The sequence below is a fragment of the Acyrthosiphon pisum genome, chromosome X, assembly GCF_005508785.2.
Source record: "Acyrthosiphon pisum isolate AL4f chromosome X, pea_aphid_22Mar2018_4r6ur, whole genome shotgun sequence".
In the NCBI taxonomy this organism is placed as follows: domain Eukaryota; kingdom Metazoa; phylum Arthropoda; class Insecta; order Hemiptera; family Aphididae; genus Acyrthosiphon; species Acyrthosiphon pisum.
In genome coordinates this window covers 20,892,303-20,913,594 of record NC_042493.1, presented here as the reverse complement: position 1 = coordinate 20,913,594, position 21,292 = coordinate 20,892,303, and the positions used below count along the sequence as shown (strand labels likewise).

The 21,292-nt window shown below is 34.7% G+C and overlaps 1 protein-coding gene across 1 annotated transcript in view; it reads right to left on the bottom strand.

The window, feature by feature from the left end:
• LOC100167040 (segmentation polarity homeobox protein engrailed-like) overlaps positions 1 to 18,375 on the bottom strand; it is a 38,120-nt gene extending 19,745 nt beyond the window's left edge. Inside the window, 1 exon segment of the mRNA XM_008191652.3 lies at positions 16,363 to 18,375. Coding sequence (XP_008189874.1) covers positions 16,363 to 18,083 — 1,721 coding nt within the window. The 5' untranslated portion in view covers positions 18,084 to 18,375.
• Positions 18,376 to 21,292: the final 2,917 nt, after the last annotated feature.

Genomic DNA, 21,292 nt, shown 5'->3' with positions numbered 1-21,292 from the left:
TATTTACAATACCGTGGTCGGGCGTCGTAAATAGTCCGCAGGCACATATAGATGCGATTGTTCGTTTGTGCTATGATTGTGTTTCAAGTCTGAAAGATGTCGTAAAAACGAGTTGGAAAAGTCAACCCCACGTGTATAATTTCGGGAACATTCTAGGGTAGTCGGATATTCCTAGAATGAAACGGGATTGTTCATGGGAATAAAAAATAAATTAAAACGTTATTTTATAATATGACGTTAAAATAATGGTCGACCAGAAAGTCTAATAGAAAACTTAAAACAATATTATTAACGGACGTATGAACTAAATTATTATTATTTATTGTTATTTATTCATACAAGTTTAAAATCAAAAAATATTAGGATTCTAGTTTTGTTTATAAATTAAAATAATTAATTAACATAATCCTATTTTAAATCAGTATACTTTTAACTGCACGTGTTGAATTTTATATTATTATACTGATATAATACAATTATGGAAAAATGTCTACTCAAATATAATTATCTCAACTCGTCGCGTACACAAGTTTATAAGTCTAAGTACACCACGTTGGCCTATAATACGGCTTATGTAAATGTTTTAAAATGTAAATCGACAAAGACCCGGGGTGCGTGCGTACGTTATTATCAATAAGGCGGTCGTGCACGTCATCATAATATTACTATTATATACAGTGTGAACCAATTAACGTCGTCGTGCTAAACTAATTTCGGTATGGATAATAATGTTTTAAAAAGTTTCAAGTGTCCATCATACAAATTCCATCGTTTTATTTCAACATTTAACTTCTAAAACGATGTCACATTTAACTCGTTGCAACAATAGAAGTAACGATTTCGCAATAGTTAAATTAATTGTGAACGATCTATGCTTAAAACTGACTTTAGACCCGATTGGAAATCGTACCCATCGGTATACAGCATTCCGGTCCGATTTTACCATCCACTGACAAAAAGTTGTTTATACAATATAAATAATCAACATTATCGGCAACAAAGTTCGTAGTATATAGGTAGAGTTTGTAATCGTTATAAAGGTACTCGTGATGGAGAGGAGTTGAAGCGAAAATAATTGCTCACTTGACTATATAATATATGAACGAGCAGATTAAGAGGATTATATGGAATAATGGCACGTTTGTAACGATAATGTAGACGATAATTTATTTACACCTGGCATTAACTCAGTGGTAATTACTAATTAGCATGTCAACTACTGGCGTATCGAAACTGTAGTTCGGACCCGTTGCTTTTATATGAATCACGACTGCGAAGCATATTATACAGGATATATTGGGATGTAATTATAGTGCTATAGTTAAAGTAAATAGGAAAATAATAGACCAGGAGATGACGTAACAGTTTTTTTTACGGATAAAACTATTTTCATACCAACTTTTTTAATTTAAAACAACAAATTTGTGCTTTCATGCCGCAAAATTACGATATAATAACGGACTGAGTGGATAAATTTCTGGAAAATCGAAACAATTTACTGAGCAAGTGAGAAGGGTGTGTTAAATGGATACCTCACATATATCATTGTATTATATTATAATAACGGGCGGGATGTAAAAGCGTCGGGCGTGATAATGTGCGCGGCGGCGTGAAAGGGTCATGTAGGCGGGAATAAGGGGACGCGGGAAAGGCTTATCTACGGCGCACGCACAAAGTTTGTTCGCCAAAAGCAGCCTTTGCGGTCGTCTGCACATACAACGATATATTATGTCGTGTTATATATTATTATGCAAAGTACATCGTGCAGTAAACGTCTGTAGTCGGCTGTTGTATATAATGTAAACTCGTTGATATAATATTATAATATTTATAGTCATCGTCAACGGTTTTTTTTTCATAAATTAGTATTTTCGGAATGTGATTTTGGAGATACTCAGAGAGTACAGTTTCAGTGTCGAAATTATTACGATCGTAAATTCATAGAACCAGAGTTTCTATCTTACCTAAATTATAATACATTTTCTTTCACTTATATGATGATAGCTGATAAATATGATAAAATATACTTTTAGGTAATCTTTACAAGGTCAAAAATTCCTATTTTATTTTTTGACATTCAACAGTGTTCTAGAATGGAACTATTGGCGAGAAAGTTGGAATAAGAGTAGGAATATAATATTATCTGGGTACCTACGATTTCTTTGTTCTAACTGCAGGCACAACTCAGTTGAGTGTATTGTGTTTCCAATATTACATGGTTTGGGTTCTATATATATTAGCCGAAAGTTTGAAAAAAATCCTACGTGATTTGTTTATTATGAATTTATTTGCGAATTCTACATTTTTGGTTTTTACTTTTATTCCATACAATATTTGCGTTGTAATAATAACCATTGTAAGCGGGGTGTATGTCTACACACGCACCCACCGGGTGGGCGTATTATAAATTGGCATCATAATGTCATATAGGACGCGTCTTGTATATAATAACTACATAATATGATAATTTATAACGACGATGAACTGTATATAATATGTGTTGTAAATTATAATACACACGCCCGTATTGTATCTATATATGGTTATATTATACACGTTTAGAGGGAGCGTTTCGCGTCACGAAAATTCCTCGGCCATCACGTATATAATATTATGGATTGTAGGTATATACCGCGGTCGCGTCGTTTAATATTCGCTATTGGACAGACCCGGTCGGTCGTTAGGTTTATACCGCTGTTGTTGTATACACCGCGATCGATTTAAAACGAAATAGGTAATCGCGTGCTCGCTCGTTTTTCGGAGGAAAAACGCCGTAGGTACTACACGAAATAAACAAAAAGTAATTTTGTTAATGCGCATTTAATAATATGATACTTTTCCACTATCGCACTCCGCACAGTTAACTTAGTAGGCCGGTTAATGTGCTCCACCAGCTGGATTGACAAAATTATATTTTTATGATCGACCTGCGTAAAGCCGATATCACGATTCTATTATGATATGGTACTCTCCTGCACGTGTCAGGGTGTGTTCCGATATATTTCAATTTATAAATCACTAACTGCGAAATGGCTTTTACTGATCAGCATACGTTATTTTTTAGCTATTTATTATTTACTTTTTGTACTGACGGAATAAGTACGATAGGGTTTTATTTGTTTGCAAGTTGCAACGAAGTGATTCACAAACGCCAGACGTATAGGTCACATATGAAGTCGAGATTAGAGTTCAAAGTTTGGCGATGGTGCTCGACCGAGATCTTTACCTTAGGCACGTACATTTATTGTACATCATTTGCGCAAAGTGCAAGTTGTTTGCTAATTTTCAGCATACATTGCAGCGTACATTTGTACCAATACAAAAAACAATCGTTGCATGGTTTTTATAACATTATCTGTTTATGTGCCATTTTAAGCAAAAAAACTAAAAATTTGTTTCATCCATTTTCGTTACACAATAATAAAAAATGTTGTTTGTCAAAAACAAAACATTGTTTCTTTATTTTCGTATTATTAAGTATATTTTTATTTTTATTCCAACAGAAAAATCGGTCCCATTGAACGTGCTCGTATTATATTATATTTATATCTATATAACAGTATACTATCTGTACCTACTTGGAAATAGGCAAACGCCACTTCTACAAGTAACTTATACGCCGACAAACAGTATCATTGTACATTTATAAATACCAATTCACATGCATTAAATAAGTCTGGTGCATACGTTTATACATGTGCGTAAAACGTATATGTACGAGCTCCGCGGGGTAGTGCATACAGGTACCTATATATGTACTAAATGGCCGAGGTTGTAATTCTATACAAATGCAAAAACGGCCATTAGAAGAAATTAAATAAAAAAATTACACGAGCTCGTAATATATGTTTAGGTATATAATACATGTTTAATATTACTTATGTCCATGCCCGTATAATGTTATATCAGTATACATAATAATATAGGTAGGCTGTAATATTCTCCCTTTGTAAAACGCGCACTCGGTACCTATATAATATATTATAACACAAGACTTTTTTTCATTATATTATTATTTTCTTTTGTTTCTTGTGATCGCTTTTTAGAGTCCGCTACCATTATTATTATTACAGATAGGTACCTAGATATATATGCACGTACTACTATATTATATAATACTACCTATCTACAATTATATACATTATTATAATAAACCTATATACTTATATATAATATATAGACGACGACGCATACTACCACGATGTATATTACGATAATGTAGGTTGATACCTAATATATATATATTATGCACACACACACACACACATATACCAATACCCATAGAGTATTATTATTTTATAAACTGACATTAAAATAAGATCTCTTCTGAGATTTGCCCCGGTTCGTATGGTACCTATGTTATATATAAGTATATACACACACTGTAAATAGCCAGTTGTATCATCCGATCGGCGTGTATAGGTACATACTTATATATTATCAAGGCACACGTGGATAAATTATTATCGTTACTAAGCGCATTCTCTCTGATCTCGAGAGGCAATAATATTATAACAATATAGGTAGGTATAGATTTAATATTGTCGTTGTTCATGAATTTGCAGTCCTAATTATCTGCGAATTACATTTTTCGACACGGCTGAAAATTAAAATATGAAATACAAATACTGGCTGTACCTATATAGGTATATAATATTGTATAATATTATAAGAACACTAATACCTATCATAAAATATGATCGCGTATGTCTTATAATAAGTAACACTAAATAGTAAACAATATAATCGATTATCATAATAATACATTTGTGATTGAAAAAAAAAACATCTATAAAAATAATCCGCAGATTGTGCTTAATATTATGTCTGAACCCTATTTAATTAAGTATATAACTAATATTTTGGAACCGTTAAAAACGATTCTATACAATGGCATTGTGTAAATGCATAATTCCCTAACCTATAATATAATAAATAATATCAAGATCGAAAACAAACAGACAATAAAAATATAAATTAGCTAAAGCACTAAACCAAGTGTGTAAACAAAATAAAATCACCCAACAGACCCTATAATGGTTTCCCACACTTTCAACGTAATATCATTAGCTATTTATCGAGTTATTACGTCTCGTGTGAACAATATGGACATAATAATGTAATGAGAGTTATGAATAATTGACTGCAAGGTTATAAGCGTAGACGATTAAATGGTTAGTGTATAACACAACAAGCGCAGTAAAACAAAACCAAATAAAATGTTTACACACATCGTTTATGTAAAAATGATGTGAGGGGCATGAGGGATTTGCGAGGCACGTGCAGGGGTTGACTGTGGAGTCATAAATGATTCGTAGCCGAAAGTGAAATTGAAAAGGGAGCCGAGACTTGAAACTTAATCGATTAGGCCAACGAGGGACTACCGCCATTAATAAACGTGCAGCAGACTAGAAAATTGTGTATTATTACAACACTAAAAATGCATTTCTTAGATCTTAGCCTTTTAATATAGTAGGTATGTTCTGAATATAATTGAAAATTCTGCCATGGTTATTCAAATATTTAATTCCAAAGTCCAATATGGAATAGTTAAAGAAAGTTTAAATTACTCCCAGTCACTTAAATTTATTAATTTTTATCAATTTAACAGACAAAAGGACATAGTTAAGTACAGTTGATGACCAGTCGGACCATTTTTTGTACTAGGAAAAATGTCTTCATACACAAAAATAAATCTGCCGAATGTCGATAATGCAAAATCAATAGGTACCATTTTAGAGTTTACGGGCTGTACGTGTTCATTGAAATACAGGACGGAGATATTGTGACTGTATATAGTTTCCGGCAACGAGTATTTACGTATACGTATGTTCTTACACCCGAAGGAAATTAGTTAATTGGGGGCCACAAAAACAAACGGAACCGAACTTAGGTTTCAATTTTAAATTCGTTGACCAAAACGTCCTATTTATAATGCACAAAGCATATTATATAATTTTTAAATTGGTAGCAAAATATTATGAAACTAGACTAGGAACTATAAAATTGGAGGGTTCCATCGCTGGATGATTTCCCTCATATTGTGCTTCATGTGTTGTTCTTATTATGTATATAGGTGTTATGTCAGTCATCTATTTTACTTATTGTGTCATGTAATACAGATTGTAAGTGAAGATACGTTCTTCTATTGCACCTGTGATAACGAATAACAATTTATTGACGCGGAAGTTTAAAATAACTTGGTACCTACTTGCAATTATTGTTAAATGTGTTATCGTTCATCAATTTATACTTTATACTATTCGAATAATATGTAGCTGTTATATACCCATACGTGCACACTATACATATGCACATTATAAATAAAATGTAATATAAACAACCGCGGTCGTGGTCGTCGGTTATTGTGCGAGCGTGGCGAAATAAAACAATCGCAGACACTGTGCGCGCGCGGTAATTGGGCGGTGAAACGCGGCAGCGGTGCAGACCGTTCGCGTTTTATCGATCATCGCGCTCGTCTCACACACCCACGCGCACGCGCGCGCAAATAAATGTAGGTATATATATTTATTCTATTATTTTGTTATACGCCGACGCCGTTCGGTTAAATGTATAGGTCTGAGGGCAAACCCCGCAAAATGGGTGTCGGAATGATCGAAATTATTCGCTGTGACGCGGAAATCGGCGAGAAAATTATTAAATCACGTAGGTACATGCACGCCACTTGTTTTGCACTGCGGCATAAGGTAATGTTCGCGTATTGATGAAATACCGGATTCCGACGACCGCAGTGCAATAATACAAATACTGAAAAATACTGTTCGAATGTTGTTTTTTTAATTTCACGTTCAACTTTAATTTTCCTAATCATCACCTTCACGCATAACCTGTACCTATGTACCTATAATTCGTTAAACATCAAATTATGCAAATAATATCAGCGTCGTGTGTCAAACGAAATGGTCTACTTGAGTTTTTAGTAGGTGCTCTGCTACTCTAGTATCGTATCGAAACGAGAGTATACGAGAGACTATTAAAATAGGTACCTAATGTATAAAATATATAACATTTTAGATTCAATAAATATTATATGGGAAAACACGAAAAATAACAATGTAAGTATATGAGGATGTACCTAAACAGTTAATATGTGTATACATTATATATACTCGAAAATAATATGAATGAAAATGAAATGAATCGGTTCGATCGCAATGACATGTCCAGGATCTCTATCATTATGTAACACGATATCGCTGCTGCGGTGAGCCCTATAATATATAATATTGCGCATGCAACATAATATATATTATTACTACCACTGAGGTGAAAACAATAATATCGGCACGGCCACCGAATGCTTACCAGCTCCGATAAGGTTATTATTATGCACATTTTTCAATACCTATAATTACTGAGTACCTATGTATAACTAAAAAAAAAATAAAGAAAATTACAGAAATTACAAAAATACAACATTTGTTTTGTTTTTAAAAGATTGACACCCGAGAAACTGCCAAACACTTTTCCCTCCCACCATGTCTCTTAAGTCTTAACATGGAACTGGACAAAATGTAGGTAGGTGTACTTATTCGGTAAAATCAGTACCTATATAAAATCTATTTATGAACATGATTAATGATTAATTAATTTATAGATATTTTAAAAAGATATTCTTAGATTTTTGAATGTAGAATATTAAAATTCAATTTCGAGGAATGCATTTGTTTCTTAGATGCAAATTAAAAACTAATAACCTGGCCAATAAGTTTAGGTAATATTAGGAAACTAATAATGTTATTATTGGTAACCTATTAATTCGAAACCACGTGAGTGCGTGATATTTTAAATTGCCTTGACGACGTCACAATATGCGACTTTTCAACAGAAAAAAAGACTAAAAATGTTTTGAAAATCGTTTTCTTGTACGTAGGTATGACATAAATACCGTCTCGTTGCGGTTTTATGTCAAATCCCAAAATGGGGTCGGGAATAATTTATACGGTTACACATTACACATACATGGCAAAAATGCCAAGAATTTCAAGATATAGAAGCTCGAGATTATATTATAAGAACGATACGAAGTGCTACGAAACGTAGGCTTAATACCTGTATTATTTATACCTATATGTGTATAGTGATCAGAAAAAAATCGATCGTCTCCGACTACGGAATCTCGTTGACGATTTAATTACTATCGATTTCGATGAATTTCTTAGGCGTTGAACTGTATACAATATACCTAAAGGTATAATATTGGTTAAACCGTTAAACGTCAATTAATTTTACCGTAAGCACGGGTTGACCTTTTGACAAAATTAATATATCATAGTTATACGGCGTGTTTAACGTTGAAACGCTCTCTATTTACCCGTACACAATTATTTTTTATGTATATTATGTAAAACAATAACATATGTCAACGCGTGATTATTGTGAGACACTGCGTGGCGGAGCTAGTAAGATTTTGATAATTCGCATCACATATTTATTTTATGAAAATTGAATAAATTATTGTGGTACAAACGTTATAATGCACACTAATAATAATTACTACATTATTATCTGTGTTTAATGGAATTGTATTTCAATATCATTTATTTATAAAAGCAATTCAAATTAAATAACCATATACAATATTTAACCAAGGAAACTTATTGTAACGATTCCATAATATGTTGAATGTTTTTACTTTTTACTTTTTAATTTTTAATTTTTATTTCCAGTCGAAGTATGACTTAAATATTATTCAAAAGTTATGATAACTAAACTTAATATATGATGGAGAAACAACTTTTAAAGAAATCATATCCACTAATCCTGTATAATAAAAAAGACTTTTATCAGTTATCTATTTTATTTAACAAAAATTAACATGCATGGTATACAATAAATTATTAGCAACCATAATTTTTGTTTTCATATTTCGTGAAATTTTAAATTGCTTTTACCTATAATATAATATAGATACATATTTATATTTATATATAAGACTGCAGGCACAATAAGAATATAATTTTTTTTTAATGGACTTTTAAACCGTGAACTCTGAAACGTGATGGAGCAGGTTCATTATATATACCCTGGGTATAACATGGACAAATTCAATAACGGGTTCGGGAAACCAGCGGATATCCAAAAAAAAAAAAAAAATGTTACCTGAGAAAAACTGGTCCCGTTTTGAATAGCTGCAGTGGTTTTTAAAATGCGCGTTGCGTACAAAAATAAAGAATACAAACAGCGAACTGCGAAATCATTAAATTTGTTTTCATATATGAAATATATATGTAGTACGGTATGTCACTGTTATATATATATTATATTACCTACCTACCTACTATGTATTTGTATTTCGTATAGATGGATAAAAAATAATTGTAGAACGCAAAAGTCCTTCTGAACAAATGACCGTGTACCAACCTATTGTGACTTGTTGAAATGGTAATAATATTAAAAAATGTTTTCAGTCGGTAATCGAGACGCCATCTCGGATGTATATGCGGCAATTCTGCAATGTATTACTATAAATTATAATCTACCGACATAATAGAGCCTTATATTAAAAATATGTTTTATATTCTACTTTCTCAATTATTAAGTATCAAATAATTAAAATAAATAAATATTAAATAAATCCCATCACATCCTAACAAATCGTATGGAGAATATTTTACGGTTAGATAGTTCATATTTAAAGTTATTGTAAATATTTAAAAATGCAGAACCTGCCTATACAATTACCTATTTATGAAATACATTTTATATAGATATATATACCTCCTATTTTAAATCTACTATACTATTTCATAAACATAAAAAAAACTCAAATTTACTTTAAATATATGTATAGATTGGAACCACGAAAATAATGTTAAATTGTATTAGTTGTTTAAACTTTTATTTAATTTATCTTTAACTTATCAAAACGATCTTATACATGTAAAAGTACAAAATCGTATAAAATACACAAATAATACAATTAAGATACCTGTGTACCTAGTACCTACCTACCTATAAAATTGTTCTTATTTGTTGTTATAAAAGTGTGCCTAAATTTCAATAAAATATTTGAACTATAGTACGGATATTTTAACGGACTAACCACTGAAATCTATTGTGTTTTTAAATTAACAGTTAGTTGTGCAATAACTACACAATGGTACAATACACGTAAGAATATCTATAGTTATAATGGAGTCTCTAATATTTTACGTTTTAAATTTAATACTAGTGCGATTTCCAAAACCAGAAAATTTGTTTAAGTATGAATTTGGACACAAAATGCCCATCAACCAATCTATAATAAAATAACTGGTGAAAAATTAACATAAAATAAGCCTATTTTATTACTATGGAGTACACGGCTTGGACTTATTTTATGTAGCAGAAAAGCCTAAATTTGTAAATAATAAATATATTTGTAATTCAAAAAATATTAAATACGAGTAAGAGAAGACAATGATTTTTGTCATGGTCGAAAACCAAAAGGTCCGTGTCCATAGATATAGTATGGAATATATATAGATACAAGTAAACGAATGACTTTTTACTGTTGTACCTACTACCTTCATACATATACTAATATTGACTCATTATATAAAAACAATTTTGACATTTTTTCCCTCAACAACAAATGTTACACAGTCTTGGTGGTAGGTACGTGGAAATTTTGCAAATTCTGCGACGATTTTGCAGTGGACACCGATGTGTTTATACAATAAGTAAACAGGATAAACACATATATATTAAACGGACGTAAGCCAAATAATATTATAATCGTACGAGACCTGTGAAAACCGGTGTGAAAAGACACGCCAAATTTTTATTGCGAATTTACTCTACAGGTAGCTTATAAATAAATATAATATACGTAGGTATTATGTACCTATATAGAATTGGTGGTGGTTCGTAAATTGCAAATAAAATTATTGACATCATTTTAACCAAAAAAATTATACTTTAAAAATCTCATAAGATTTATTTGTTTTCTCAAGTAGAAAATACCTTATATAGGTGCATAAATTGCAAGTTTTTTTCTCAAAGGATTATATTATTATGTTTAATATGACCGACAATGTTTATAAATAAATACACAGACATATTATATTTTAATATATACAATAATATATATATATTATAGGTATACGATCGTTTTTAATGTAGAAACGGAGAATCTAATTACATATATAGGATGATTGCGGCGAAAAAATAAACAAAATTGTGTTCTCGGTTAAAATGACATGCGTCGCAATTCCCAAAGTGACCGGTGCATGCAGACATGCAGTAGTCTCCATACTATATATCTGTAGGTACACAATACATAATATATATGAATATAATTATAATATATACTAAGACCGAGGTTTAGCTCCTCTGCCACTGACCACGACGATCGTCAAATCCTGATCAATTTCGAGTGTCTTAATCCGCCGATTGATCCACGCGTACCTATATAATATATTATAACTCCAAGGATCAACGAGGATTTCAAAGTCTATTCTTGGTGGAGGTGGGGTGAGGAGTGAATCGAAAATATCATTATTTTTCAACAACAATATACAAAAAATCTGTATATATATACGCTAGTCGACGAACCAAAATTTGTACACGCGGCTCCCGCTGCGGTTTCGGCGACATAAGGCCCGTGTGTACAATAACACACAAGCGAACGCAGAACGGGAAAAAAGATAAATAAAAAAAGAACCGCCATTGTCGTGAAATAATATAATAATATATATACTAGATAGTATGTAATAAAATCGTCTTTTGTCGCCGCCGATGTGGTCCCGCGCCGCCCGGGGACCATTATACGTCGTTTGTGTTATTATTACAATCATTTATTTATCGCGATATTATATCATGTCATTATATACCATCGGCGATGTTCGTACATGCGTTAAACACGACGTTGTGCGATGCCGCCACCGCCGACGCCCACCCCTACCCAACCGAAACGAGGGGGTGTGGTGAGAAGCTGCGACGGAGATAATGACAAAAAAAAAAAACACGAGAGACTATTACGCGATTAGGGTGGTTTTGGGCACACACACACGCGTATTATTTATATACATAACATATTGTGTGTCTGTGCGAGAGTGTGAATACGTTTGGGGATTTGCCGCATGCATATAACGGCAGTCGGAGAGCATAAACCACCCCCGTCGTTTTTATGCACACATAAACATACATATATATAGTATATAGAATACAAAACCACAATCCGACAGCACATGGATATTATATAAAATTATAAGCGATCGTGTACGCTTATTATTAGGCATTATTATATCGTGTAAAATCAAACGTTATTGTCCTAAGCGCGTATGCATTTTTTTTTATTCTGTCTAATGAGAAACAACTACGTCAGCTATAAATTTGATTCATTTATTCCTACAAAACGTATACAATATATAATACCTACACATTTCTTTTAGCTATTTTTTTCTTATGATTTTTTATTTACTTTTAAAAAGATATTATTGTTTTAAGTTATTTTTTTTTTTACAAAATGTATTCTTATTCAATGGAATCTGAAATATTTTATAGCTCAACGTTTATTTTAACATCATTTATAATGTCTATGTACGTACAAATCTTGAGATTTGGAATTTTTAACCAACCTGTAATACGATTATTATAGACGCAGGTATGAGGTAATAGGTAGCCAGGTATAGGTATATAATACTGTTATAATATAACAAATGCATAGAAAAAAAACAAAATTAGTTGGTACAAGGTACCTATATAATGGCGGCGGCTACCGCCTATAGGCGCGTTTAAGCTTTTTTTTTTCGGTTTATTCTTAAATGATTTTTAGTGCTTTATGCTTTATCGCTCTATTTTAAATACTGCTTAAGAGTTTTATTGTGCCAAAAAATTAAGATAGCTATTGTACATACCATTCAGCGCGGAAGAGGGCTAATTTATAAAATTATCATATTTTTTGTTTTACACAAAATCAGGGCACGCGCTGTTCTTTATTATACAGTTCGTTGGTGGTCGATTATAATCTCGACCTCGAATGACTTTAAAAATTAATTATACCAAATAGATTTTATGCTCAGTATAAAGTTGATGATTAATTGTGCAGTCGTGTCGCTTAATAAATATTGCGCCACGATTGTTGAAAAAGAACATAAACGTGTCATCGAGCATGTATATTACCCATACATTTATTGACAACACATTGAAAATAAATCGATTAAATACGTCGAAAAACATTTTGGTAGGTCGCACAGACACTGTATTTATTATAAAAATGTTGCATTGCCGCGTCATCACGAAGTGATTACGATGTAGGCGAATCGAATATAATACCTTAGATCATCAGTAAGTATTTGTTTGTCAACGGCTATATCGGGTAAGGGGCTACGTGATGCAATCTACATACGTAGTTCTATATTGAAACATTATATTAATTTATAAATACTGTGCGCAATAGACAACGATCACCACAACTCCGGTGTATTGTGGTGATTTAGTGGAATACCCATATTTTTAAATGTTTGCAATCAATTTTTTATCGTTATTATTGACCATCATAATATAATAGATGTTTTTTCTACTTGAACACCCAAGTTAATAAGAATAATCATAGATAGGTACGAGATACCTATTTCTTCCTGGTGACAAATCAAACCATTTCAAAAACAATTTGTCACGAAAAATTAGGTAACTTCGTGGTAGGGCGCGTTTAGAAATTCACTCTATATGCATGCGATGACACGAGTCACGCGAAACCACAATTAAATATTATTTATAAATTATCACATCCGCGGAGTATTGCGAATATAATATATTATATTAAATTGGTACAAGTACATAAACATCGTGAATATTGTGCAGGACCAAACGCGCGTATATCATTGTAATCTGCACGTTATTCGAAATGTACCCGAAACCCACACATTAGATATGTACCATATCTATGTACCTGGTAGGTACATAATATATATTCCAATAACCACTAACCATGCGGTGATCCACGGCATTAGCTATTAAACCCATTAAACCAAAATTATTCTATTATGAAAACGTTTTATAAAAGCCAAACGACTGAAGATAAGTCGATGCCAGTTGAAATGGTGCTTATATTCTATGTCAATTATAATTAATGTAAATGTGGTTTTATATGTGGCGTCGATTTAATGTTTTAAATGCGTGCATATTATAATATAATCAATTATTCGATTGGCTCGCTTCCCGTTTACTTAATTGTAGCCCGAAATTATTCGACTTTCCGCGAAATTTTGATCTAAATGACCAAAACTTATGATGGAATGTGATATCGCTTGATGTTATCTATTAATAATAATGCATTATGGGACGAATTTTTATATTATTTTACGTTTAAGAACTCAATATATATATGGTAAGGTATAATATACAGTATTTACTGTTTTCCCTCATAATATAACCTAACATAATCAATAATCATGAAAAAATTCCTATTGAGATATATTGCCTACAGGCCACATATGGCTTACAGTAGAACTATACAGTTTTACTGTAAGCCATGCTTGGGCGTCGGGAATGTGCGAAAATCAACGACAAGTCATGCCGACACGTAGGCGCCCAAAAAGCTGCATACATATGGGTCACGAAACTTCCGAGATTTTACGATGTTTAGGTTAGGGCCCAGACCAAAATCGAATTTTTCTTCCCGAAAATCACTCGAGTTAACATTGGTGTATGATATTTTGTTATCTATTAGGTATAATACTGCGTAAAACTAATAGATGATAATACCTAATGGTCAATAATAAGCGTTATAATATATTCCTGCGATGAATTCGCTGTCACTAAAATATTATGAACAGTCGCTTAAAAAAATAACGACGTTTGACAATAGCCAAGAAACAAACTATAAAATCGTAAATATTGTAAATTTTACACATTAATTTCGGTTTTTAGGTATATAGGTAGAAAACTCATAGGACACCGTTTCGAAATAATATAGCGAGTTGTCACCTTTTTAAATACGTACATTCAATAGACATGCGTATTAAATAGCCTACCTATGTAGCTACCTATTATAACTTTATAAGTAGGCATATCATTTGACTTTTACTTTTCGCTTACCATTGCGCAACATTGCACGTTTCGCGCTTGCGCATAAACCGTTAAACCGTCGATTTATAATAATATACAACAATATTATAATAAGCGAACAATCGGACCAAAGACAATGGAACGGTGTACACACAAACACACACACACACACACATGCACATTAGCTGTAGGTATAAGTCGTGTACACGGTAAAGTAGTCATCAATCATTCGACGACGACAAGTGCAACGAATATATCATTACGAAAATCGGCTATAGACATGAATGCGAAATATATATTATATTAATATATATAATTATATCATTATATGTGCATGTGTACACAATAACACACCTACGCGTATTATATATTAGGTATAGACATAATATCTATACCTAATGTGTATATAATATTATTTTTTATACCTGTGCACATTATTATTATTATACCTATATAATCATTAATCGTATTCAACGTGTGCGACAATATAATATAATATGATATTATCGTACGACCGTATCAACGTGTATAATATTATGTATATATACGACGGCGGCGAATAGAGACGATTTTTTTTTTTGATTTTTTCCGTATTTATCTACATAAATTATACGTTATAAACGCGTTCAGTATAATACGCGTGTATATTACGTAGGAACGGAATCGAAATTCTCGCGGATTATTTTTTTTCTTTTCATTGCGCTCGTACGCGACGAATGACTTAATTTCTCGTATGTTAATTTATATATTATTTAACGCTAATGACTAAATATATATTATACTATGCGTGTGTGTGTGTGCATATATAATATGTAAACATATACGATTATCACACGACGTTTAGCGACGTTTGTGTATATACATATTATATTATATTATACCTTACGCGAGAACGCGATTATATTATACAATATTATAGCATAATAGTAATAATCATATTATTATCTGCGGTTTGTTCGCTCGATTAAATCGCGTTGAAAACGGTTTCGCGCGTGCATAAATAACATATTATCATAAACATAAAATTGAATTTACATAATTGCGAGCGACAGCAGCGGCAATCTGGCTGCCAGAAATTAAAGGCAAACACAGACGGCGAATATAAAAAAAAACATCGCAACTGCCGACGAAGAACTCATTATTATACGCACACATACAACTTTTATGATATAGTCTAAGGACCTCAGATATAAGTAATATTATAAATTATGTGATATACGGCAGTAAACGATGACCACTTTCGGAACGACCCCCTTCATTGTCAATATATATTACTCTCGCGCGAGATGTGCAACAGACCGGAAATCCGAATACAAACTTAACGATAATATTATAATATAAGATAACGAAAGCCCGTTTTCGCACTCACCCGAAGACGGTCTGTCCGAGTACCGCGTACAGTACACCCAGGCCGGCCACATCTCCTTGTCGTTGGACTGCTGGTCGCCGCTTCCGGTCGCGTCCGATCCCGCCGATTCCTGTTCGTTGCCAGAGTCGTCTGGCTTGTGGTGGTGCTGGTTGTTCCGGCTACCGTTTGCCGACTTGCTGTTATCGCTGTCGTAGCAGTTGTTATTGTTGTTGCTAATGACAGGCGAACACGCCGGCAACGGCTGTTGGGCCGGCTTTCGCTTGTTTACCTTGTCCGGCGCGACAGCAGGCGCGGGTCGTTTGGGACCGACAACCGCTGCTTTGGGACGGGTCGGAGCGGGCCGATGCAGCGACAGTGTGGACTGCTGCGTGTGTGGCTTGTTCTGCAGCAGAGTGCTAAAGTGCAGTTTGGCGGCGGTTGGCGGGGGTGGAGACGCGGACAACGGCCTGCCGAGACGATTGTGCTGCGGCAAAGGCTGGTGGTGATGGTGATGTAGGTGATGTTGGTGTTCCTGCTGCTGCTGTAGGTGGTGATGGAGTTTACTGCCGAATTCCGGTCGAAGTATGTTGTCGACGGAAAATGCCAATCGGAACGGGCTGGGCGAGCGGGGTGACGGCGAACGGTAGCTGCTGCAGTTCTTCGTGGTTCCGGCGCCGGCGGCCATCAGGGGACCGCCACCGCAGCCGTACGACGATGATACGTCCGATGAACCAGAAGTGCTGGCCGGTCGGGAAACGTAACCGGTGGGCATCATTGGCGGCTGTTGCGAAGACGGTTGGGGCGGCGGCGGCGGCGGTGGCGGTGGTTGTAGGGGTTGGTGCGCTGCTGACTGCACCACTTGTGGCGACGGCACCACTGGATTATGGTGGTGGTGTAGGTTGCCAACCGTACCGTTCAGCTGCAGTTGCCTCGCGAATTCGGCGTGCTGCGACTGTAAGTGGAGCGCGGCTGGTGGTCGGTCGTCGGTCGTTTCGGGCGATCCACCGTCGGTCGGGTGTTGGAGGTTGTGATGTTGGATTTCCCGGAAATATTCAGCCGCGGCTGGCACGATTGGCAGGAAGTTGAACCGGTACATCCAAGAGTTGAATGGAAACCCATGTGGCACGTGACCGCCACTACCGGCAGCAGCGGCGGCGGCCGCAGCCATGGCCATCGTGTACTCGACCGCGGCTGCGGCCGCTGCGTTGGACGGTGGCTGTAACGGGCCGTGATCGCCATTGTGGGCGACGTGTTGTTGCTGCTGCTGCAGTTGGACCCATCGTGGCACGTCGGTGGTCACTTGCTGAGCCTTCTGAACGTGTGTTGATGATTTCTTCCTCACGGGTTGCTGCAGTGGTGGTGGTGAAGAGTGACGATTATAGAGTGGGTCGACCGCCACGGCAGTCTTGTTCTGAAGCGGCGAACATATGCTCAGCGGCTTGCTGCAGGCCAATAGTGACGATTCCTCGGCCACGGCTTTCGGTGGCATCCGATCGTCGTCACCGTCCGCAGCCGCACCGTCACGCACAGGCCGGAACGCAGAGACTGTGACGTCCGGCTGCGGCTGCTGCGGCGAAGTCGTTGTAGACGACGACGCCGACGATGACACCACTTCTTTGGTCTGATCGCTGCAGTCGTCCAGCCCGGGCCGCCGGTTGTTGTCCGTGGGGCCGGGGCTTGAAGCGTTGTTCGGGCTGCAACGTTCCGTCTCCAGGGCCATGACCTGCAGGCCTGGATCCGTCGTGAAACGATAAAAGTCGACAATCGCGGGCTTACGTATAATTCAACGGGCCAAACCTACACAATAATATGACGTCGTCGGCAATGCGTACGATAATAATAATAATAATAATATAAATGTTGAAAATAGCGTCTGTTTAGCGCGTGTGCGCGGCGGCGGTTTCGCGGTCGGCCGCGCGTATTACCCGAAAAACGGCGGCAACGGAGGCGGCGTGCGACTCGTCTCCGCGGCTCGATCTGTTGTAATCGTCGTCGTCGGAAAGAGTCTACCGGCGCCACCGTGCCGTCCGGTCACGGGCCTCCGTGGCCGCCGCGCAGGCTCCGCCCGACCCCGTACCATGGTTACACGGGGCCGGCGGGCCAACGGGCGCGACTGTTGGGCCACGCCCACCGTACCCGCCGCCCAGCGCTATTGGCCGGCCGATTGAGCTGTTCGTTCACCCCGCTACTGCCTCTTTGCGCACAAGACGACACCACTCCTCCACACGTACACCGCTCACTCACTCACTCTCGCACGCTCGCTATATTGTTGTTGTTATTATTATTATTCTTTTTATGCTCTTCTCTGCTACTCCTTCACCTCAACACCTCTCGTTCGACGCCGCCGCCACTGCACAACCGTCTCCTTTTCACAAATACGTTTACGTGTTATATATAGATAGATATGTGTGTGGGTAGTATTATATATAAGGGATCCGCAACGTCACGAATGTATATAGAAGACAAAACGAGAAATGTAAATTAATGACTGCGAGTGTGCAGTAAATATATACCTTCCTCGTACACATACACACACAAGTAAACACGCACATTCATATGTATAAGTATATTAACTGCACTGGGAGAAATCGATCCTTCGTCGACAGACTCTAAATAAACATATTATTATTATTATTATTACTATTATATTTTTACGGTGGGTGCGATACAGAGGGACCCGGGCATCGGTAAATAAATTAACCAGATTTCCGGAGAACGCGCGTGACCCAATCGAACGACGACTGACACACGATGGACTACGTAGGTTTAATGTATACAACTATAATAATATAATACATCTCACGGGTAGTTAACGCACGGGCGCGCGATAATAATGATAAAAACTCTGCGATGCGATCTCATAAACCTTTAACTATTATAATATACACTTATGTTTGGGTATATCTATATGTTATGTACATAATATACCTACCAATATATACTATAAAAATAATTTAAACACCCATCAAAATATTAGTATTATAATATATTATATGACTAGCGGGCAGGCATCGTTTACAGTATATAGGTACCGACATACTTGTTAAAACTTCAGCAATAAATTATATGAATTATATTTGATAATACAATATTTATTTTAGTGGAAAATACTGATAATTGATAATACTAATTTATACCTACACAAAATTGATAAACGATTTGAATTTTATATTTTTTATACAATAATCTTACAAATTATATTACATTTTTACACTTTTGATTGTACCTATAGGTACTCCAATTTCAGATATGACTACCGGCATCAAAATCTTACTTGGACGCCTTTAAGAAGAAGTATTGAATAGGTACTCACCACATAAAAAAATAGTAAAAAATAACTATAACATGTATATTTATAAGCAGCCACAAATATTGGTAGTGGTATAGAGTAAGAGTAGGTACTACAGAAATTATTTACTAACGAATTTGCTATAATAACTATAGTTATAACTATGTATAGTGTATACATGGACTGGTCATGGGAAAAATATATCTATTTCCATAGGCACTTCAGATGTTGTGAAACTATTAAGAAGTGATTATATTATAAATTCAAATTTTTATTTAGTACCTACCTATAACTAATAGGATATACACATTTATTCATTTAAACTTTGTGTTGTTTTTTAGGAATCATTAAAGCTAATTCAAATAATACGTAACTGATTCAGAGTTTGAAATTGTGGTGGCTAATTGGCTAAGACATGCCAATACTCGTTTGAATAGATCAAAATAAGTTAGGTATATAAATTATAAACTAATTAAAAATCTTCAATTATAAAAAAAAAATACTTATTGGGTTATTTAGGGCTATTTCATTGTTGATGCTTAAGAATAAGTATTGCGTAAGCTAAACTTATGTCACAAATGAAATTCATAAATGAGACTTTAGCTTAAGAAAAGAAAAAGTATTACTTAAATTAAGGATGCCCGAGACTTATCTTAAGCATTGCTTTTAGTTATGATCACAAATTTTTATTTTTATCACTTATTCTTAAGCTTAGGATATAAAATGTGGCCCTTAGTATTTTTACTATTTTTCTATTTCTACTATAATTTATTTTACATAGTTAAAATTGTTAAATATGTATCATAAACATAATATATTGTACTTTTTTCATTGAATTTTTTGTGTTATGAAATATAATGGGATATGTAAATTTAAACTTAAATGTTATAACAAAATCAAAATACATAACTTAAGGAAATTACAGAGTTTAATTAAATAGACAATTGTCATAAAATATTTTTAAAAAAATAATAAGAATGATTAACTTGTTTTTCAGGTTCAAGAAGTATATATAAAAAAAAAGCTATCTACTGTTTCAGCAAAGCATTTTAAAAAGGTATTGAAAGCTGAGCAACATAAATGTGTCATTTTCAACCAACATAATCAATTGAACAATATTAAGTCAATTGTAAGTACTTCTGTAATATTAAATGTTAATGATGTTACACCTCAATTTACAGAATCAGTAGTTAATGTTATGCCTTCTGAATATTCCTTTGATATGTTGAATATTGAACCACTAAAAACCAATAATAATAATCCCTCTAACAATCCTAGTGATGTGGGTACAATTGATCATACAGTTTTAAGTTCTCCATTTAAAAATAGTGTACCTAACTTAAGTATTAATGACAAGTTACGATTATTAATTATGAAACATAAAGTTTCGCACAATTTTTGTAATAGTTTACTGGGTTTATTGAAAGGTGAAGGTTTAGATGTTCCCAAAAATATAAGAACGTTAATGAAAACGCCTAAACACCATGAAATTGTTGAAAATTCTGGCGGCTCATACATACATTTGGGTATTAGAAATATGCTGATTCCCTATTTAATCAGACAAAATGCGCAACTATATATTCCGTCCCGTATTTTAAATATTGGAATTAATATAGATGGACTACCAATCGCTAAAAGTT